A 24,502-nucleotide genomic window follows, 5' to 3' on the forward strand; every position below is an offset into this window, starting at 1 on the left:
ACTTAAATGAAAAGTTTTGCATAGTTTAGTGACAAAATTGTAACTTTTTTAGTTAAGTGGCCAAAATGAAAACTTACCCATAGTTTTGTGACTAATGGTGTAGTTTACCCAAATGTTAAATGGTTATTGTTCAAAAAAAAAATGTTATATGGTTATATATAATTTGAAAGTGGATTTAAATCCAAAAAGTAGAGGGATTAAATTATTGAACATAAAAGTAGAGGGACTAAATTTCAAAGGTACAAAGTGTATAGAGACTTAGAGTCATGGTTGTTTGAACCAGACTGGGAACCGATCAAGGTACTGGTCCAGAGAGAGGCATCAGACCAGTTGACCCACGAACTGGTGCGGATGAATTGAAACAAGCTAAAAATTGATTGAACTGCTTTTTTATTTTTAATTTTTTTTAAAATTTTATAGTTTTTTAATGACTTTATTTAATCAAACCGTATGAACAAGTGGCCTAGCTGGTTCAACCATCGTTTGGTTCTAAAAACTTTAGTTAAGTATATTTTAATCTTCAAATTTTTACTCTAGAACTTGACATAAACAAATAATCAATCTAGTGCGAAGCGTAAGTCAACATACCAAGATATATTATTTTTATAACATAAGATTATATCTCATACATGTTTAAATATGAATAAAACAACATAAAAACTAGAAAATGATTCAAAGTTATATTATTTATTCTTATATTAAACTCGAGTTAAATTGGTTTCACTAATTAAATGGGCACCAATTTGAATTTTTAGTATAATTATGATTCAAATTCAGATTATTTGAAGAAGATAAACACATGTCCAATAAACCACAATTTAAATTTTTATTTAGAAGTCATTAAAATGCATTTATATTTATAAAATTAATATTAATATAAGAGTATTTTTATCTGTTTATTTTTAAAAGATAATACTATAATAAAATTTGAACAGACATAAACTTTTAACTTTTAATTTAGTTAATTCATCTAAAAGCTCTTCACATAAGTTTAGGCTTAAAAATTAGTATAGATTAAAAGAAAATTAGGCTTGATTTGGTTTTAGGAGGCAGGTTGGCTTTCATTTTGTTTTCATGAAAACGGAAAATACTAAAGAAAATGTATTTGATTGAAAACGAAGATTTTTCAATTTAATAATTTGATATTGGTTCATATCCATATAAATATTAAAAATTATACATTAAGAAAAATAGTTATGAGATGTATTTTGTATTTTCATTTTTACCTCTATTCACCAAACATTTTTTAACTTTTAAAAATAAATAATCTAAAAATAAAACAATTTTTTTAGAAACTGAATGAGTTTAATATTCATGCAATATTAGTTCGATTGGGTCGATTTTTTGTCTTTTTTTAAATCTTTCATCATAATTTTATTAGATTCTCATTTTCATATTAATTTTTATTTTGGCAATAAATTCTATTTTATGATTTTTGAATACTATTTGTTAAAGTTCTAAATAATAATTTTTAAGTAAATAAAAACTAGTATATGGTATTTTTAAAAGTTATTTTTTATATACAACTGTTAAATTATTCTTAACATTTTAAATAAATATCAATTATAAATTAAATAAAAAATTGATTCATTTTAGATAATCATTATTTTTTAACTTCTATAAACCGTTCAAACAATCTATAAAATATTGTCCCGATTGTTATGAGTATTTCTTTAAGTGGATGTCTATTAAAATCTAAATAAATTTTGATATACTTTAAATTCTAATAATCATTAGAAGCAGATCTCTTCTACTTCATTTATACTTTTTATACCTACAAAAGGGAGACTTTGGAGAAGCTTTGAAAATATCCCGATTGATCAATAAAAATACCCTCTCTCTTTGCTCTCCCATTCTCTTTGTTCTTTATTTTTTGTCTTTTATTTTATAATACGCTATTAGCACGATTCTCTTTTAATTATTTTTCTCCATAAGTCACAAAAATATCCCAAAATTTGCTATTATAGATTGCCTCCTAGAGTTGCTGCTATTTGAAGTAATGCTTGCACATTATGCGTAATCATTAGAGCCTTTAACCATTCAGCCAGGGTGATAACGATGATGTTAAATTATCTCAAGTATATTTTACTATGATTTATTTATTATGTCATATTTATTATAATTAGGGACTAATCATGACAACATGAATAGCTAGATTCTAGTTTGAAATCCACGTATGTTTGCGATGATAATTATGAAATTAAGAATCAATGGAGGCGTTTAGAAGTATGTCCTACTAGATTTGTTGCATTCATCGAAGTGAATGCAAACATAAAGAAAATAAAAGATATAATCATGACCTACTAAAAGTGGAAATATAATAATAAATAAGAGAACAATGAGAGTTCTAAAGATAACTCTTCAAAGGGTAAAGATAACTTATGTTATCAATGTGATATGAAATATTATTGGTCACATATCAGGCTTATGCCCAAATATTTTGTTTTTGTTAATATTCTTTGAGGAAGGATATGAGAATGTAGTAATGAATTCTATCATTACAAATAGAAAATATTTATCTTATTTTGTACTAAAACAAACCAATATTATTCCAATATTTGGTAGTACAAAATTAGTCTGAAGCTCCAAAAGAGCTAATATATTAATATATTGTGATGATTAATCCATTGGTTTTAAAAGATATTCATAATGGATCTCATTGTAACACCCCAAACCCGGCCTAGACGTTATGGCCGAATCTGGCGATGTCACATGGAATAGGATTTTAAATCAAGATTGACAAGTTAAAACCGTTCCAGTTAATTAGCTTTTATTTCATTCAAAAAAATGTGAACTAGCTAATTTGCCTTAAAACATGTCTTTTAAGCAGAAGCTTTTAAAACCAATTATTTTACAAAACCAAAAATCTTAGTTTTAGTAAAATCGTGTTTTGTTGAGTTGCAAAAAAAAAAAATCCATAAAAACAGTATAAAATCCCAAATTTAAACCAAATGGTCCAAAGTCCCAACATTACAATAATAAATACCCAAAAATAATATAAAAACAAAAGCTATAATAAAGCAATTCAATAGTTGTGGTCACCGTCGAGCCCTCCGCTGCGCCGATCCGCCTAAGTCTGGGGATTACCTGTACAGATTAAACGGAAAAAGGGGTGAGTTTTCGCAAACTCAGTGTGTAATCCCCATAGAAAACATACATACAGATACACATCAGGAAATAATCAATTGCAGTCTGGGGCCTGAGCCCATTACAGATTTAGTTTGGGCCTTGGCCCATTCAGATATAGTCTCAGATATAATTTAGGGCCTTGGCCCATCTCAGATACAATATGCAATAGCAAGAAATCAGAATCCTACCCACCAGTCTCTACACACCATCTCCATCCATCCTTACACACCATGTAGGGATTAAATCAACCCACCTATCCCTACACACCATGCTGTGCCGAAATGCGGCACATAATTAGAAATTTGTAGCAGAGCTACCAGATAACAGGCTTAATAGCCTTTCAAACACTTTATTCAAATAAAAATAACCCATCCCGATGCAATGCAACATACAAAAGATGTCATGCTATTATGTAGTTATAGTACATACATTCAGATATCATAATTCATGCTCGGTATGGAAATTAGACAGACAGATCACTCATATAGGGTTCTAAGTAGGGCTTACTTGCCCTTTAGTAGGTCCACAGTCGACTTGGGCAACCCGTGCAACCTTAGACAATTTTTCAAAGAAATGGGCTCACAAGCCCATGTGGCCTGCCTGTGTGGGTCCACACGCCCGTGCGGCCCACTCAGCCCAAATTGGCCTTGGCCGCATGACCCATTTTTAGTGTAACCCATGCTAGCTAAATATTCATATATGTTTTCACTATTTACTAATATGTTCCTTCAAAGTTGTCTACTTGAGTTATTGTTACTAAATTATTTATACCTTGAGCTATAGAATTCCAAATTAAGATTCGCTTGATGTTTTTGAAACTAGACTCAAATACCTTTCTACCATAAAATTTTCAGAATTTATAGGTTATTAAATAAGTACAGTAAAATCTTCAAATTTATCCTAATTTTGTTGTTTGACAGCTTCAACCTTTCCTTACTAAAAATTATTTCTCTTAGTACGGAATTTGGATGATGTTTCTATTTATTTCTCTTGAAAATAGACTCATTAGTGATTTAAAAATATAAATTTAAGCCCCTAATTATTTTTTTATAATTTTTGATGATTTTCCAAAGTTAGAATAGGGGAACCCAAAACCATTCTAACCTTGTCTCACAAAATTTATTATATCTCATAACTTACAATTCCATTGCTTACACTGTTTTTTCCATGAAAAACTAGACTCAATAAACTTTAATTTCATATTTTATTCAACCTCTAACTCAATTTCCACTATTTTTGATGATTTTTCAAAGTTAGACTACTGCTGCTACCCAAAACTATTATAGTACAGAATGTTGATTTCCAAGTTTATAACACCCTTATTTCCTTTCTCTATAATTTTCCGCATCATTTTCTCTTATTTCTCTTATTTATTGACAACAAGCAATTTTGGCTTTTCGTCGAATCCCATTTTCTTCTTTTCGGGTACACACCTGTATCGTTCTCGCTGCTTCCGCAATCCCGAGATCACCAAAAACATATAATCAACAATCCCAACTTTAGAATCGGTCTTAAACTAAGATTAAACCGTATTCACGTACCAAAAGGTCTAAGCTTGTCCGCTCATCACTTACCTTCTAACTTCGCACAATTCCACCACTACTCAACACGAGGGAGATAGCAACTGAAATGATTCGCTGCTATAAAAATAACCATTCCACATTAACGAAGAGTTCAACAAAGTTAAGAACGAATTCAAAGCCAAAACCACTTGCCCAAACAACACAAGAAAACGCATACCTTATACGCTTACCAAACGATCACCACTTCGAGTCAAATCGACGAACGTTAATTCTAGCCTCACGATCGACTCCTAAACAGTCAACAGAACACCCCTTAATCCTTTATCCAGGGTAACATTCAAATTTAGTAAAACAGAAACTTATTGTACAACACAATTACAAGCTTGCACAAAGGGGAAAAGATGAAGAAAGAGAACGAAAATGGAAGGGGAATTCAAAGGAAATTCGGCAGCAATGATTTATTATTTAGAAAAAAGAGGAAAACTAAAAATTGAGAGTGGGGGAGAAGAGAGAAAATGTCAGAAAGGTGGAAAAGAGTCTGAAATTTGAAAAAAAAAACTAAACAAAAAGATAATGCCTAAAAATCTAGTAACTCATCTCCTTAATTCTCTCCCTAACCTCCCACAACAACTCCACTACTCAAAATTTCAATTTGATTAGGACTCCACCACGCCATACGGCCAAGCAACAAAAATAATTCCCTTGCTCGCACAGGGACTTGAACCCCAAACCTCCCACCTAACAATACACACCTTAGCCACCAGACCAACAGGCCCATTCTAATATATTTTTACCAACTTTTAAATATAAGCCTACTAACCAGAGATAGGGCTTTATTCATAAAAATACCAAAATTTTCCCAAGTCAAGGCTTGAACTTGGAACCGTATACACACACCCAGAACACTTAACCACTAAAGGAAACAGATATTTGTTTTATAGTTTTACGAAAACAAAAATATACATTTTTGGGGCGTTACACTCATATTGAGATTGTGAATGAGGAAAATATTATATTTCATAAGAATTAAAAGAGGATTGAGTTATTTATATTTTGAATCAAACTCAGGACCTCTCGCACCCTAAGCGAGAATCATACCACTAGACCAAATGCCCTACATTTGAGGATTTTTGGTATATTCCCTAAAGCGAATATTGCATATAATTGTTTAGAAAATATATTTATTTTGTTGACTTAGTGGCATTATATACTTTACAATGATTTAGACATTTCCAGTAATAAATGTCACAATAGTATTTATCTATGGATACAAAGTAAAAGGAATGACAGTAAAAGTATCAATTTGCCACAATTTATATTGACATGATTAGTATAATTGAAATACATATTAAAGTAAACCCGAAGTTTATTGATACAAATGCATTTATTACTTTGCTTGACTAATTAGACCATCCTGGATCATAATGATGGGAAAATTAATTGAGAATTCATATGGACGTTCATTAAAGAACCAAAAGATTCTTTAATTTAAAGAATTCTCATGATTGTTCTCAATGAAAATTGCTTATTAGAAACTCATTAGCTGAAGTTGAGATTTAATGTCTTCCATTTCTAAAATGAATATGGGTCCATTCATCCACCATGTGGATGATTTTGATTTTATATAATTCTGGTAGATGCATCTACAAAATAATCATGTATGTGTTATAAACTTACAACCTGTCGTTTGCAAGATTGCTTGTTTAAATAATTAAATTCAGATCAAACAATTAAGACAATTCATCTTGCTAATACTGATGAGTTTATATCTTATTCTTTTATTGATTGAGTTTGAAAAACTTTTGTAAAAGTTTGTTATGTATGCGCATAATGGTTTAAAGAAATTATTGATTGAACGCCTCTGATTAATGTCTAAACCATTACTTATGAGAACTAAACTTCCTATTTCGACATGAGATTATGTTGATTTTATGTTGGACACATCAAGCAATTAGTTATAAATACTCCCCGTTACAATTGGTTTTTGGTAAAGAGCTAATATTTCCCATATTTGAACTTTTATATGTGCGTATATATTCCAATTGATCCACTACAATGGATACAGATAAGTGAATCCTTAAAGAAAGTTGAGAATATATATTAATTACGAGTCTTCTTACATTATTATATGTTTTAAATGTTTTGGATATTCAATTATAACATTATTTGCGATTACTATTTTGATTCGATAGTTTTCCCAAGATTAGGGGGAGAAAAATAATAACTTATCATGAGCTAGAGAGGAGAGTAATTTGAACCAGAAGTTCAACAAGGATAACTCATTACAAGTTCCAATATGAAAATTCTCATAAAAGAAAATAATTATTCTAGATGGTTATATAGTGGAGGAGGATGCTCTAGAAGAGACCCAAGACATAACTAAAACCCAAGACATAATTCAGGTACCTAAAACTGAAAATTAAAATAGTGAAAACAAGATATCTCAATAAATTATGTCAATTCGAGAAAATGTGGAACTGAATAGTAAAATTGGTTGACAATGGTTTTGCATGCAATATTATTATTGAAATAATGAAATAAAAGGAATATCTTGAATAAATTTATTGAGAAATATAAATATGAAATAAATTGATCAAAATATAAAGATGAAACTTAAGTACAATTAAATTCGTGGAGTTTTTGGAGCAGTAGTCCAAATATCTAAAGGTCCAAATATCTAAAGGTATAAAGCTAGTAAGGGTACAAATGAAATAGTTTTACAAAAGGAAATATAAATATGAAGTTTTTCGCTAAGTCCTAGCACTAATTATGTAAAGATATAATATTCTTTTGTGGTGGATGCAATAACCTTTAAATATATTATTAGACTGACAGTTCATAAAAAAATTAACTTGCGTCTAATGATTATTGTTACAACTTTTTATGAATCACTATATAGTAAAGTTGATATCAAAATCCTCGAAGGATTTAAAATGCTAGAAGCATATTGAAATTCTTGAGAAATTGTTCATTTATATGAATTAAAATAATTTGAACATATGTGATAAATTTGACTTAGTGAATAGTAGTTAAAGGAGGATTATAAAATGAACCAAAATACCTATTTGTATTTTTATAGAAGAATCATGATTAAAATTTGCTATGATTATTGTTGAAACTCCTAAATATATCAAAATGTATTTCCCCCAAATTTTCCGTCACTCATGACTTTCAAAAGAATGATGATATAAATGCTTAGTAAATACATTCAAATAGTCATTTGAAAAATTAGTATTCAAGATTGAATACGTAGAATATGAGAAAGTATGTGATATTTTTATGAGGGGGAGTAAATACACGTTGTACTCTTTTTCCTTTAATCGATTTTCCTGGTAAGGTTTTTAATAAGGAATATATTATATGTATTATAGATATGTGTATTATGTTTCCTTCACATGGAAATTTTTTTCTCACAGTTTTTTATTTTATTTTTTATCTTAGCAAAGTTTTAACGAGTCACATTATCTACCAATGAACATCCAATAAGGAGTGTTATGAATATTTTATTAAGTGGATCTCTATTAAGATTAAGATAAGTTTTGATGTACTTTAAATTTTATTAGCCATTAGAAGTAGATTTCTACTTCATTTATACTTCTTATGTCTATAAATATAGATTTTAGAGAAGTATGATAAATTATTCTGATTGATGAATAAAATAGGCTCTATATTTGCTCTCCTTTTTATTCTTTATTCTTTGTCTTTTATTTTAAATAATAAATTAATTATAAATTAAATAAAAATTAATTTATTTTCGATACTTATTGCTTTTTAACTTGTTGAAACAATCTATAAAATATTGTATTGATTATTTTATTCGAACCTCACAGGTTGAAAACGTTGTGAGTGCTTTAATATCAGTCAAAACTGAGAAAGATTGACTGTGATTATGTAAAGACATTTTTAGTCACTGATTTATCAAAATTCCTTGCCGCCTTTTGGCGCAATTATGGGTAAGTCTCAAAAGACTAAATACAGATTCTAAAAGTTGAAAATTAGTGCAGAAAAGAATACGGAGGAGTTTTTGTTAATCCCTAATATAGCTTATAGTTCGTTTTAAGTTTCAATCAGTTTAACTATCAACAAATTGACAAATAACTTGGATTGGCTTTAAAAGTTGTAAACCAGTACAATTCAAACAAAAGTTTGACTGCCAATCTCATCAATATTTCAAGAAACCAATGGCCAAACATACATTACATTTCACAAAATGTAAACTAGATCATTAGTCACTAAATTATGGGTATGTTTTCATTTTGTTCATTTAACTAAAAAAATTATAATTTAATTACTAAATTATTCAAAAGTTTTTATTTAAGTCATTGAATTGTTAAAAACTTAAAATCGATGTTCGAAAGCTTCTTTTCTTCTTCTTTTCTTCAATTCAATTATTTTTTCATGAAATAGCTTTGGATATCACAAATCTGTGAACAAAAAATTCAAACAATTTTTTTCTCTGTTCTTCGATACTGAATGTCAGATCGACTTGGATCTAAGGTATATTCTTCTACTTATCGATAGGTACTAATCTACCATATCAATCGTTGAATTATCACTTAGAACTCACTAACGGAACTTTTAAAAAGAAAAAAAACTTAACAACAACGTAACTTAAATAAATTTTTTTAAATAGTTTAATGACTTAAATGAAAACTTTCGAATAATGTAATGACCAAATTATATCTTTTTTTAATTAAATAAAAAAAATTATTTATAATTTAATTACTAATGTTGTAATTTACCATTTCATAAATCATCTAACATTTGCCTTAAACAAAGTCACTGTCTTCCTTTGCCTTTTCTTTCAAGCACTGAGACACTCGTACCACATTATCACTACTAACAGTGCATGAATACTTACATGAGAGAGTGCATATGTTCTTCCTAGTCCTCATTGTCGTGCCACTGCTGGCATCATTTTCGTCATCGGTACTATCATCCGCAGATTGCTCCGTGCACTTCCGATAAGCTGCAACAAAAGGGTCATCCTGGCTGTTGACATTACCTTTCTTTGCTGAACTTCTCGTCGGCTTAGGCCGAAGTTGGCACGGGGGAACATTAAGAACGCCCTGCAAATTATTGACACAAAATCGATCACTCTTCGAAAGACAAGGAGGAGGGGGTAATTTCACCGTGACATGGCTTATATCAATGCTGCTATCTTCACTTGTCACCTTTGAAACTCCTGGTTTGAGCTCCCATGAAAAGGGTACATTTACTTGGGAGTAAAACTCGTTGTTACTCATTTTCTTGGGGCGGCTTTGGATACTATAAGGTGCTTTTAAGCCTTTCAACTACTGATGTTTCTTAGAAAGAGTGTTAGCTTTTAAACCGACGTTCATTTGACAGTAACATCCCCTTTAACACTGCCGCTTCTGGCTTAACCATTTTTAGTATGCAGTTTAATTTACTGTATATGGGAACCAACAGAAAGATCTTAATGAACATTTCTGTATTGGACCCACTCCATGAAATATTATATTATTATATTTATATAAACATAATGACTTATTTTGTCCTTTAATTTTACAAAAATTTATTTTAGTTTACTATTTAATTTTTATCTCTTTTAATTATTTTGTGTTGTTTGTCAAATTGAAAATTTAAAGTTTATTAATTTTACTGATATGACAGTCTATGTGTATATCATGTAAGAAATTAGTTAATTTTAAAATAAATTATTTTTTAGGATTTTATACATTTTAAATTTAAAAAATTAATTAATTATTGAAGTAGCATTCACACTAACAAAATTAACATATATTAAAAATTGTGATTTGATAAACAATATAAATTTAAATAAGAAAAAATTGAAAATTGAAAATATATATTTTTAAAATTAGAGAATTAAATAAATTATTATAACTGTGAGTAGATATTATCTTATGCATATGTGATTAGTACTTTGTTCGATAAGGGTGGAGAGTTGTTAATAAAAATAAAAACTTAGTTAAAGGGGATGTTGGCATTCATTTTGAGAAATGACAATCTTAACACCACCTCTGTCTCTGTCTTGTCGGTTTTGGTTTCACAATAGAGCAAGATAATTTTAGATATTGAATATTTTTTGGATTTGTGTATAGTTAGTAGAGGAGAGAAATAAATTGGTATTCAAATAATTGATAGGTAGTGTGATAAAAGTAAAAGCTTGGTATACATGCACCTTTTGGCTTACTTTCCAGTTTTGAGTTTGCTTTACTTGGAATTTCATAACATATGAAGGAATATTTTGTTCGCCCTTTCCATTACCTTTCTATTCATCAAGCAACTATACGAATTTTTTGATAAAATATTACATTTGACCTTCGTTTTTTACTTAAAATTATTATACCTTAGTTTCAATTTTCATGTCACCAACCAATCACTTCTATGGGTAAACCTGATATGCTTCCTCAATATTTTAATTAATTAAATAGTGTGATTTTTAATTGCATAATGAGGTTACAAATTTATTATATCTCTTGTTTACTTATTTTTATTTTTAAATATAAATTAAGTAATTTTAACTCGCTTTTGTAATTAAAAAATTTCTATGCTGTTATAGCAAATAGTTATCCAATTATTTACAAATCAAAATTGGATTAATATTTGGTATACTAAGAATGTATATTTTTATTTCACAAAAAATTTTTAAAATTGTCATATCTTCTTTTTTTTAAAATATATTTTTTAATATTTTACTATATCTTTATATGACACTTGTCAACTCTATAATTTTATTTATAGAGTTAAAAATTTCACTACAATGTACCAAATATTTTTCCTTTAAAATTATCTAAGGCATCTTTTTGATAAATGAATAATTTTAGTACTGAATTTCTAATATTATATTTTATAAGTACTAAGTTTACATTAGAATATTATTTGATAAATTGATAAGAATTAAGTATTACAATGCATCATTTTAAAATAAAATAAAATAAACATTTTCAACTGACTTTTTCTTTTGAAAAGTTTATATTAAGTACATACCCTAAATTAAGTTGGATTAGATAATAAAAGATTCACATCTCCATTTAAATCGAAAACTCAAATTATTAGTCAAAATTTGTTGTAAAATTGAAAAATAAAGAAAATAAATAATGAAAGGAGAAAAAGTCAAATTTGAAGAATCTTATTTTAGTGTAAATTTGAACTAATATTTTTAAATTGGTATACTACGCCCAAAACGAAATTGGTTGCTTACAAACAACAATTGATGGTCATAAAATACCAAAAGCATTAATAAGGATAAGAGCTATTGAGTGCTTGGGTGTACAAAAATATAAAATGATGATATTAGCATCCCACATGGTATAAAAATAGCAATTATTAGTAACATTGTCTTAGTATTTGGCTAACTACCAACATTCTAGACTTTAGGAACACCTACAACTATACAAACAATAGATATATATATATATATCAACAATTAAATACTTCAATAAACTCCTAATTCTTAAGGTTTTGACGCAAAAAAATATGGGGCAATTTAGATCGATTAGCCCATGTAATGTGACATACAAATTTGAAAAAATAATTTCAAAGGCATTAGCTAATAGATTTAGAAAGACCCTAAGCTATTGTATTGAAGAAACATATGGAGTTTTTGTGCCTGGTAGACAAATTACCGATAATATTCTAGTGGCCTATGAACTGTTGCATTCTTTTAAGAAGAAAAGGTTGGTTAGAGGGTTATTCGCGTTAAAATTAAATATGAGCAAAGCATACGATAAGGTTGAATGACTTTTTGTTGGAAAAATGATGAGAACTCTTGGTACTGTGACAAATGGGTTTCATTGATTTTGAGATGTATTAACACTGTCTCATATTCGGTGGTTCTTAAAGGAGGTAAAGGAAGGGAGTTCAAACCAACTAGAGTCTAAGGTAAGGGGATCCACTAAGGAAATATCTATTTCTCATCTGTGCAAAAGGATTACTTAATCTTGCAAAAAGGGAAGGGAAAATAGAAGGGGTGAAAGTAGGACGAAGTGGTTTGCCAATAACTAATCTTTTATTTGTTGATGACAGTATTTTATTCGGAAAAGCAACAAAGGAGGAGGCATTAGCTATCAAGACAGTGGTAAATGAATACGAGGCAATCTCTGGACAGATGGTGAATTTTGATAAATCTTTAATCTATTTTAGTAATAACATAAAGTGATGAGATCAAGATTAAAATAGGAAGAGATTTGGGTGTTCGAATTGCTAATAATCCTGAGAAGTACCTTAGGTTACTAACGATGTTGGGAAGAAGAAAGAAAAACGCTTTTGTTGAAATTAAAGAAAGATTTTGACAAAAGTAAAAAGTTGGAGAATTCACAACCTTCCATAGGAGGGAAGGAGATTTTTATTAAATCAGTACTACGAGTTATTCCCATATTTGCTATGCAGTGTTTACGATTACCAGTTTCATTATGTCGAGAGTTGGAGAGCATTATATGTAAGTTCTGGTAGTGAAATTTAAAAACAAATAAAGGGATTCATTGGTGTTGTTGGAAGTTTTTATGTTCCCCAAAGGCATATGGGGAGATTGGTTTTAGAGACTTATCAAATTTTAATAAAGCTTTGCAGGCAAAGCAAGGTTTTAAACTTATTTACGATCCTAATTGTTTACTAGCGCAAGTCATGAAAGCTACTTATTACCCACGCAATGATTTTTTAAAAGCTGAGTTAGTAACTCACCGTTCATTTACTTGAAGAAGTAAATGGGGTACAAGGAATATTTTAGAATCAGGTGTTGGATGGAGGATAGGCGACGGGAATTCTGTTAATATCTGGAATGACACATGGCTTCCATACCCTGGGAATGGAAATTTACAATTTCAGAATATCAATTGGAGGTATACTATGGTTGAAGAACTTATTAATCCCGATTCAATTACTTGGAAGGAAGAAGTGTTAAGGGGCCTCTTTGATGAAGACCAAGCAAAAATGATTAGAACTATTCCCCTGGGGAATACATAGCATCCAGATACCATGGTCTAGTGGGGTGAAAAATCAGACGAATACACGACAAAAAGTGGATACATATGGAGTATTACAAAAGAAGCTAACTTGCTGGGAAATGAAAGTACAATATTGACAGAACAGATGAAAATTTATTAAAAGTTCTCAGCAAGATTAAGATTAACCTATGGAGGATCACAAACAATTTTATGCCTACTCTAAGTTCTCTAAAATTCCAAAAGTTGAGATTTGAAGCGTTGTGTCCACTTTGCGGTGAAGATGAAGAATCAATTGCACATGTCTTTCGAGACTGTAATTTTGCGAAGCAAGTCCTCCAGAGGTTGGAAGTTCGGATCGGACCCACACATGAAAACACAAAATGGAAACGTTGGTTAATCGAGACTTGCAATTTTAGTAACACAAAGCAATATACATGCTTAGTAGCTTCATTCTGGGCGATTAGGCACAACAGAAACATTTTTTTATCATGAAGGCATTCGATAAAGTGTAATTGATTTAGTAAGCTTTATCAAAACTCTTATAAATGAAATAAAAATGTTGGATAATATCCTTGAGAGTTAGCACAAAATACAGAAGGCCCATTAGGAGCCCCCAACAGATAACCAAGTCAAAGTAAACTTTGACACCAGTTTTCATCAGCCAAATAATAGGGCAGTTTCTGGAATTATTGCAAGAAATAACAAGGGATTTGTAATGGGTTCATGCACCTAAACGGTAAGGAATGTACGAGACCCGACAACTGCAGAAGCATAGGTCTGCCTTCATGGAGTTAACTTCGCAGAAGACTTGGGGTTTAAAAACGTCATTATTGAAGGAGATTCAGTAACGGTCGTTAAAAAGCTTCAAAAAACAGAAGAAAGAAATGACAGATCTGTTATCGGAGGACTCATAAATGAAATTCAAGGCAAGATTAGAAATTTCAGAACTCTTGTGTTTAGCCACATACCTCGGGGAGCCAATGAAGCAGCACATGCGATGGCAGCATGGGAAAGAAGAAGTGAATCGTTGACTTCTGGTTGGAAGAAACCTCGACAGCGGTCGAACTAGTCATTCAAAGAGATCAAAAGGGAATTGGTTGAGGGGACAGAGAGGTAGTCATATCGGGATTTCTGAGTCCGGATAAAGAGGTGACTTGATTTGAATCTCCGAGGAGCTCAGTCGATAGGGAACCTGAGGAACGAAGATGAGTATGTGATACAAAGGAGCACTAGTTCTTGTTTCTGCAAAGAGATTTACTGAAATGTAAAACTGTCACGTAATAGATCTAGAATAGTAGAAAACAGAGAGAAGAAAAAGAAAAGAAATCGAGAGAAAAGAGAAAGAGAGAATACAAAGAATTCTGATTCAAATTTTCATAACCGTTTTTGGACTTTTGTTACATGTATAAATGGTAACCAAATAACGGACTGACCTTAACAATAATAATGGATTAAAACATACCATTTAACTAATGCTAAAACACACCGTGTATAACGAGAATGAAAACAAAAGTAAAACGCATCGTTCAAAATAAAAAAAAATAACAATAATGGCGAAAATATGAAAATGGGAAAGGTCGTTGAACTATTCCATAACAAATACCCCCCATTTGAAGGAGGATCCTTGTCCACAAGGATCAAACATAGGAAAACGACGTTAAAGATCCTGCAAATTCTCCCAAGCAGAATCCTTAGGAAATGTGTCTGCCCACTCAACGAGAACCTCCACAGCAACATGGTTACCTTGCTTGACGAGGCGTCTATCCAATATTTGAATCGATGTCTTGAGAAGAGCTGCATCAAACCCCACTGGTGGCAAAGTAGAAACACTCACCACTGAACCAATATGCTTCTTCAATTGAGAGACATGAAAAGTATAATGGATACAAGGAGAAGGTGGTAACAATAGTTTGTAAACAACCTGTCCCATATGAGCCTCCACTAAAAAAGGGCCAAAATACCGAGGAGACAACTTCTGGTTCTTAAAATTGCGCAGAGAATGTTGTCGATACAGTTGCAGCTTCAAATACACCAAATTACCCACCTGAAATTCTCGCTCCGACCTATGTCTATCTGCCATTTGTTTCATTCGATCCTGAGCTTGAGCTAGATGAAAATTCAAAACCTTGCGCATAACTTCTCGATATTGTAAGGTGTGATCGACTGTAGCCACTAGAGAAGCACCAACCAAGTAAGGTAAGTAAAGAGGTGGGTCTTGCTCATAAAGAGCTTCATAAGGAGTGGTCTGAATAGCCAAAATAGTAGGTGGTATTGTACCACCACTCCGCCAAAAGTAGCCAAGACGCCCAAGCAGATGGCTTTTCACTAATCATGCATCTTAAGTAACTTCCTAAGCACTTGTTAAGAATTTCTGTATGGCCATCAGTTTGAGGATGGTAGACAGTAGACATTTTTAGTTTGGTGCCCAAATTTTGAAACAGTTCCTGTCAAAAATTACTTTAAAAAATTATATCTCTATCAGACATGATTGACTCGGGTATCCCATACAACTTGTAAATGTGGTAAATATACTCTTGAGCTACGGTGAAGGCAGTAAAGGGATAAGCTAAGGCAAGGAAGTGACCATACTTGGTTAAACAGTCAATCACTACAAGAATGGTTGATTTACCCTGTGACAAAGGCAGACCTTCAATGAAATCCATGCTGATGATAGTCCAAGCATGATTGGGTATAGGTAAGGGTTGCAAAAGCCTAGGGGAAGCAAAATTATCAACTTTGCAATGCTGGTAAACTACACATTCTCAGACCCAATGCTTAACATCTTTAAAAATACCCTTCTAATAGAGCAAGGCAGATATCCTGTGACAAGTAGCATGGATGCCAGAATGACTTCCCAAAGAACTGTAATGGAAAAGACCAAAAATTTGTTTTCGAAGCTGGATATCATTTCCTACCACAATGTTGCCCAATCTGCCAAGGAATGTACCATGCCACGAGTACTTGGGATGCAACTGAGGCTGCATTTAAACATCTTGACACAACTGGTAGAGCTTCTTATCTGCCTCATAGGAAGCAACAATACGGTCTCATACCTCAGACCAAGAAGAGTCTAAATTGCCTTCACATTGGAGCAGTTGATAAGTGTGGTCATGAGGTTTCTTGGACAAAGTGTCAGCCACTGTATTCTGAGTTCCCTTGTGATATGAGATCAAATAATCGTATCCCAGCATCTTCGTAACCCACTTCTGCTGATAAAGGGTGGTTACCTACTGTTCGTATAGGAATTTTAAGCTCTGGTGATCTGTTTTGATGAAGAAATGTCTTCCAACAAGATAGGAATGCCATTTCTTAACTGCTAACAATACTGCAAGCATTTCTTTGTCATAGATGGACAAGGCTTGATACTTGATTCCCAACGTCTTGCTGAAGTATGCCACTGGCCTTCCATTCTGCTGTAAAATAACCTAAACCCCTTGACCACTAGCATCCGTCTCCACACAAAAAGGTTCTTGAAAATTTGGTAGAACAAGAACTGGAGCTTGAAAAACAGCTGCCTTGAGCTGATTGAAAGCGGTCTGTTCTAACACTGTCCATTACCAGGTAACATTTTTTTTTAAATAATGTAGTGAATGACTTAGCTAGTAAGCCATATCCCTTGATAAATCGTCTGTAATACCCAGACAACCCGAAAAGACTCGTAACTTCTTGACTGACTTTGGAAGAGACTAGTCTAAAACACTAGCCACCTGGTTTGATCTATACTAACAACTCCTTGAGAGATAACATGTCCAAGGTACTCCACCTGAGTGGCTCAAAAAATGCACTTGGATATCTTAACATAAAGTTGATTAGATCTCAACACTTGGAGTACCTCTTGCAAGTGAATCAAATAGTTAATCTACTTCTGAGAATACACAAGTATGTTATTAAAAAAAAAATCGATCTCTACAAGAAGGATCAAAAGACTAAATTCATCAGTGATTGGAAGCTAGAGAAGGTATTGGTCAAGCCAAATGACATGACCAAGAATTCATAATGGCCAACATAAGTTTTAAAAGCTATTTTGTACACATCCTGCTCCCACATCCGAATCTGATGATAGCCTGAATACAAATCTAATTTGGAGAAGAAATTTGCTTGCCCCAATTCATCCAAGATCTCTTTAATAATTAGAATGGGAAATTTATCTTTGATGGTCAGTTGGATAAGCTGCCTATAGTTAATACACAACCTCCAACTGTCATATTTCTTCTTGACCATCACCACAGGGGATGCAAATGGGCTGTTGCTATCTCTAATTATTCCAGCTTACAACATTTCTTGTATCAATTTCTCTATTTTAGTCTTCTCGATGGCAAGATATCTATAAGGCCTCACCTTAACCACCTCAGACTCATCTATCAAAGGAATCTTGTGGTCTTATAATCAAGGAGGAGGAAGACCGGTGGGAGTTTGGAATATATCCTTAAATTTATCAAGGAGACCTTGCAATTCGAGTGGCAATTAAACTGGCTACATTGTAAGAGCAGTCTGATCATAAGAAGCCAATAACATAGGACATGGGCCATTACCTACCAAACTCAGGCATTTGGAAAGCTGACTACTGGGAACAATTTGTAGTGGGCCTAGTACTATGCCTTGCAAGATGCAATTTTGTCCCATATGATTAAACTACATAGTCAAATTGGAGAAATTTCATACAAACGGACCAAGAGACAACAACCAGTGAATGTCAAGCACCAAATCAAATCCTTTCACTGATAAAATTAAAAAATCAGTAGTGAACTTGTAACCTTGTGCTTCTCATGAAACTGCTCTGCATAGACCTTGAGTGGATAATCGAACCCTATTTGCTACCATTACTCGCAAGGTACTTCCTGATTCTATTACCAAATTCAACCTTTTAGCCATCTTAAAATCTATAAAATTGTGTATGTTACTAGAGTCCACTAATACAACCACTTCAGTGTAACCAATAAGAGCTGGAAATCTCATAGTATTATGTCCCTACAACCCTTAAAGAGCATATAACGACAACACAAGACTTTCTGAAATCTGATTTGCTAAGTCCAATTGCTCAGGATAATCCTAGAAATCCTCAGAAGATAGAATCTTGTTCCTATATTGGCTCAATAATAAGCTGATACAGTTGAGACTTAGAACATTTGTGACCTGGTAAGTACTTCAAGCCGTACCGAAAACAAAGGCCCTTCTTCCTTCTATCCTCCAACTCTGTTTGAGACAAAGACTTAGATAGAATTCTTTGTCCTGAGTTACTATTCACTGAACCCTCCACTGAAGTTGAGCTCCCCATTCCTTGCTGTACTCTCGATGAACTAACCCCACTACCAGTAGTGAACCCTTTTTTTATCAGTCCCAATACAATGTTTTAGTTAAATTGTAACCCTCCACCAACGTTTGGGGCTTAAAAAACCTGAGATACTGACCTATTTTAGGCTTCAAATTACTGATGAATATGCTTAAGGCATAGGTTTCAGGTAAGTTCAGCTGATCCGTGTTGCTTAAGAATTACTAACTCAGTCATGGGATCAAGGAAGGAGTTAGATCCAAAACGTTCCTTAATTCCCCTAGCATACATCTCCCAAGTCAACTGATGCAACCCTTCATATCTGTGTATAAAGAAATGATACCAATTTAATGCTTTTCCCTCTAGATGCAACATAACCACCCTAACCTTAGCATGCTTACTTATCCCTTCAGCCTCAAAGTATTGTTCCAACTTAGACCACCAACCTCTAAAATTACCTCCCATCAAAGTGCGGACAATCTACTCGAAAAGAGTTATTTCCGACTTCCAAGGTACCTCCTCGCGAGGGTATACTCGAATGTCCTAGATTTGGTATAGGCGATACAACGAGGTGTTCCTTTGCTGAAAAACCAGGAGGAGAATATAAAGTACATTTCCCTTTACTAGTTATCACACCAGTATCTGTAATAGGAGGACGTTGTCCAAAATATTGTTCAAATAAAGAATAGATCTCGGATCGAAGTTCAGATCATACCTCTGAACAAACCTCAGACTTAATTCCCTCCTGAAAGTCCTTCAAACGCGCATCAATCCTTGCATCTAACTAAGTAAATTCAATTTGCAGCTGAGGCTCTCCTTACATCATTCCAAGTTCCTTCTGCATCATTGTAGTCACTCCCTCCACGACCATGAGGATTGACAAAGCTCTGATACATTTTTCATGTAATGAATCTAGAATAGTAGAAAACAGAGAGAAAAAGAAGAAAAGAAATTGAGAGAAAAGAGAAAGAGAGAATACTGGAAATTATTATTCAAATTTTCATAAAGAAAGAGAGAATACTGGAAATTCTTATTCAAATTTTCATAACCAGTTTTTGAACTTTAGTTACAGGTATAAATGGTAACCAAATAATAGACTCACTCTAATAATAACAACTGACTGAAAGACACCGTTTAACTAATGCTAAAACACACCGTATGACGAGAATGAAAACAGAAGTAAAACGTAGTGTTCAAAACAAAAGAAATAACAGTAATAACGAAAATATGAAAATGAAAAAGGCCGTTGAAACTATTCCATAACAAAAACAAAGATGAAGGGAAGGGGAAAAATTGTAGGCATTTCAGATTTTTTCTTTGTTTTAGTTTTTTTAGGAAATTGATCTATTGTTTTTCAGTTTTAGGATGTTTAAGGCGCCTTTGAGGTTTTTAGGGTTTTTCCTTTGAGGCACTGCCCATTGCTAGTAGTGCATGTGATGACAGATGGCAACTTTGGGTAGCCTCATGTTTCATTAGGAAGCTATTTTTTCAAACGTTGTGATCCTTCCCCAATTTAATGCATTTATGCCGGTTCTACTTTCAAAAAAAAAAAAAAAGCTTCAATAAACAAATTATTACTTCATACATTACTTGAGTAGGTTTTCAAATTCCGAAAGTAGAATTTTTTTAAAAAATTTTGTCAAATATCTTAATTATTTATCTTTCATTTTTATAAATATAATATAAAAATTGTGAATTTTTTTAATTTAGTTAGAAAAACTTTATAATAAATGTATGGAATAATAATTTTAAAAGGGTAAATACTTCATTTTGTATCTAAACTTGTCTTCAAAGTTTAATTTGGTACCTAAGTTTTTTTTAGTCCATGTAGGTATTTAAAGTTGGCCCCCCAATGTTCAATTTGATACCTAAACTTTTTTTGGTCCAATTAGGTACCTAAGCTTAACTTTTTAGTTCAAATTGTTACTTGAATTTGGATTCATAGTTTAAATTGGTTCAAATGATTTATTTACTATAAGTACTAATTTGGACCAGAAAGTTAAGTTCATGTACTAATTTAAATAAAAAAATCAACTTCAATTACCAAAATATGTATTTGCTTACCTAAAGCAATGGGCCAATGGCTTAAGAACGAGCAATGCAAAGAATGTGGGGCAGCTGTAAGTCCAGTTCACCGTTTTTGATCATCTTTTCATATTTTAATTTTAATTTTAATTTTCCCCCGTTTATCCGTGCCCGTTTGGCGTTTTTATTTTCAGAACTACCCTTAGGGTTTCATTTTGAAGCTCACTCTCTTTTAGCAGCAAAACTGAAAGAAACTTCCGATTCCGACGGTCTTCTCTTCTCTCTCCTAATAGTTTCAAACAATTTATTTTCCAATCGAAATCCAACTATTTTCAATTGCTTTTGAATCGGCTCAACATGACTGGAGAAGGCCCGAGCCTCATAAAGCAACTAGCGGCTTGCGACAAGTCGACCCGAGACAAAGCCGTACGCTCTCTCATCAACACTTGGCTTCCTTCACAAACCCAACTCTCTGATGAAGAGATGAAGAGGCTCTGGAAAGGTCTCTTCTTCTGCGTTTGGCACGCTGACAAGCTACCCGTTCAGTCCGACCTCATCGAAAAGCTTTCTTCCGTTGTCCTAAAGCTCGAGCCGCCTCTATCTCTCCAATATTTCTCCGTTTTTTTTCTTACGATGCGTCGCGAGTGGACTGGAATTGACAAACTAAGGTTAGATAAGTTTTACCTCTTAATTCGTAGGTTCTTGCATTTCTTTTTCGCTATGTTGAAGAGATGGTCGTGGGATTTGGACTTTACGCGTCGTTCGATTAGGGTTTTAGTTGATGGAACCTTTTTAGCTGATGATAAGTTTCAAGGGAATGGCGTTAATTATCACATTGCTTCGGTTTTCCTCGAGGAACTCAGGCCTTTTCTTCCGGTTAAAAAGGAGGTTCTTGAGATTTTATTGGAGACATTTGTTGGAATAATGGGTAAAGTGAGTGATAAAATTTTGGTTGGGAAGATTAGAATTAATGTGTTTGATGAGTTTGTTAAAATGGGAAGGAGATTGTTGGAACTTAAGACCTCCATTGAGGAGGTTGATCAAGGTGATGATGTAGTTGTGTTGGGAATTATCGGTTTGGTGATGGGATTCTCTAAAAAGTTTTATGAATTGGGTTCTTCAGTGGATTGCTGTCAGGGTAATAGAAAGATTCTGTTAAGAGTACATGAAGAATTCTTGAAGCTAGAGAAGGATTTAACATCATTGGGTATTGATATTTCGATCCCCGAGTGTAATAAAGGGGATGAAGAAGATGAGGTTCCTGAATTGGTACCTATTGCTAGTGAGATGGAATTGAATATCTCTAATGGTGCTTCAGAGCTGGTTGAAGCTAATGGCAATGGTTCTGTCAGAAAGGCTTCAAAGAAGAGCAAGAAGGCGAAAAAATCAACTGGGGACAGTGGTAAAAAGACCAAGAAAAACAACAATGCTAAATATACAGCTGCAGATAAGGAGAACAATGTTATGGTACCAGCAGAAAGTGCCACTTCTAATATTGAGAAGAATGGTGAAGGTGATTCAATAACATTTACTGAATCAGTGATTTCGAACCTTCAGCTCCAGTTTGAGAAGGTTGCTGAAGAAGTAGGCTTGAATAGTGATGTTGCAAGTGCCTGTGATTTGCCTAAAGTCAATGGTACTGTCTCCAAGAAGAGAAAGAGAGGAAAGCATATGGATGGCAAAAAATCTCAGAATGGGGAGGAAACCAATCAAGGGGAGGATGAAATTGATGCAACTGCAAAATCTTGCGAGAACAGCACAAAGAGGGTAAGATTTTCAATGAAAAACAACATAGTTTGGAAACCCCACAGCCCTTTACCTCCACTAAGCTTGAGAATACCGCCCTCTGTCATTCCTAGAGGAAGTGCTCTTAAGAAAGGTTTACCTCCAGGTCCTATAAGGGAAATGCCTCTTATGACAAAGAAGGTAAAGAAAGCTAAATCTGTGAAAAAGGTTCGGAAAGTAGTAAAGGGCATGCATCCTCTAGTCAAACGCACCAAGAAGTTGAATTCAAAGTCCCCCTAGCAGACTATGCTTTATCATGGAAAAAAAAAGTTTTGCATGAATAGTCATTAAAATTCTTCTAAATTTGGTTGTTTTTTGTCTTGTTTTTGCACTGTTTAGACTTTCCATCACACATGTTCTTTGACTTTATAGACTTTTGGTCTTTGAATACTCAACTGTGATGAGAAGTTAATTTATACATGTCTGGAAGATGGACCTTGGAATGAATCATATTCTTTGCTTTCTGGTGGATATAGATTCTAGCATTTATTTGTTTTCTTATTTAAGGGATTGAGCTTATAAATTGTGAGTATGCGTTCGCGTTGATAAAGATTGAGGATTTATGATTTGTTCTACCTTTGCATCTTTTCTAGAAACTTCCCTTTACTTCTTAATACAGATATATGATTTTCTGGGTCCGTTTCAGCCAATACCCGTTGATCCGCCTGTGGTAGAAAATTTTAATTTTTTAAACTTAAAACCTTTTTTATCTTACATTTGAATTTAATATATAATTATTAACTTAAGTTAATAAATCTAATTAATAATTTTAAAATTTATGTTTTATATGTATATAATTGAGATATCTTTTATTTATATATAACATAATAATTTACAAAGAAACTAAAAGTTAAACTAATAAATATTATATATGTAAAGATAAAAACATTGGTATAGATGATTGAATCGTCTAGTATTGATATAAATATAAAAATATATAATAATTTTTACAACACTATTAATTATATAAAACATGGTCTAAATATGCAAATCGCCATTATATCTAACGGCAAACTAGTAGGTACCTGGCTCGGAATGGGTAGATTGACATTTCACGGGCTTTCTTGAATTGTGGTGGCTAATTTTATTAAATTAGATCGGTGATCCAACAGATAAAATCACTAAAAAAAACCTCGATTTTATAATATAAAATTATAATTATAACAAAAATACTTTATAGAAAAACAAACTTTAAATTTATATCTCACTAATAGGCCCAACTATTATTAGGCTCATTATCAAAAAGGAAAATAAGATAAGAAACCCTCCTTCCATGTTTTTTATTTAACGTCTAAGAAAAACCACTTCACAGTTTAAGGGACTTTACGCCTTAAGGGTTCAATTCAATCGCTTTCTCTTTCGCTGGTTTGGATTTATAGTTGTTGATACCCACCGCTTCAAATCTAACCACCCTGTACGTCACGTAGCTTGGTTTTTCAGCAGGAAAAAAAGGAAAAAAGACAGATGCGCAGGTTTTAACAGATACGGCAGCTTCAAGGGCCTTAGAATGAAAATGAAACAATTTTCTTTTTCGGTTTTGGCTTAAAATATTAAAAAAATTAGTTGAATCGGTTTTTAACCAGTTTATTCAATAAAAACTTTGAGATCAAGCTGTGGTTATATCAATTCACGGATCAATTTTATCATTATTCTGAATCGACATACTGACCAATTTTCAATCGGACCAACTAATTCGGTCCGATTTCAACAACTATGGTGGTGGCCCGATACTGCTGTTCATATGTAGTACATAATATAATAGTACACGTTATAAGATCTTAGAACTTTAACTTCACCTATTCCGATTAATCAACTATCTCCTGTGCAATTGTTCAACCTATATA

General features: G+C 32.5%; 1 protein-coding gene across 1 annotated transcript; it reads left to right on the top strand.

Moving 5' to 3' along the window:
• Positions 1–20,978: 20,978 nt before the first annotated feature.
• On the top strand, positions 20,979–23,129 carry LOC108480346 (uncharacterized). Its single transcript, XM_017783310.2, has one exon. The coding sequence runs from the start codon at positions 21,231–21,233 to the stop codon at positions 22,896–22,898; it is 1,668 nt and encodes a 555-aa protein (XP_017638799.1). The 5' UTR covers positions 20,979–21,230; the 3' UTR covers positions 22,899–23,129.
• The last annotated feature ends 1,373 nt before the right edge of the window (positions 23,130–24,502 follow it).

Source organism: Gossypium arboreum, chromosome 1, assembly GCF_025698485.1.
Source record: "Gossypium arboreum isolate Shixiya-1 chromosome 1, ASM2569848v2, whole genome shotgun sequence".
Lineage (NCBI taxonomy): Eukaryota > Viridiplantae > Streptophyta > Magnoliopsida > Malvales > Malvaceae > Gossypium > Gossypium arboreum.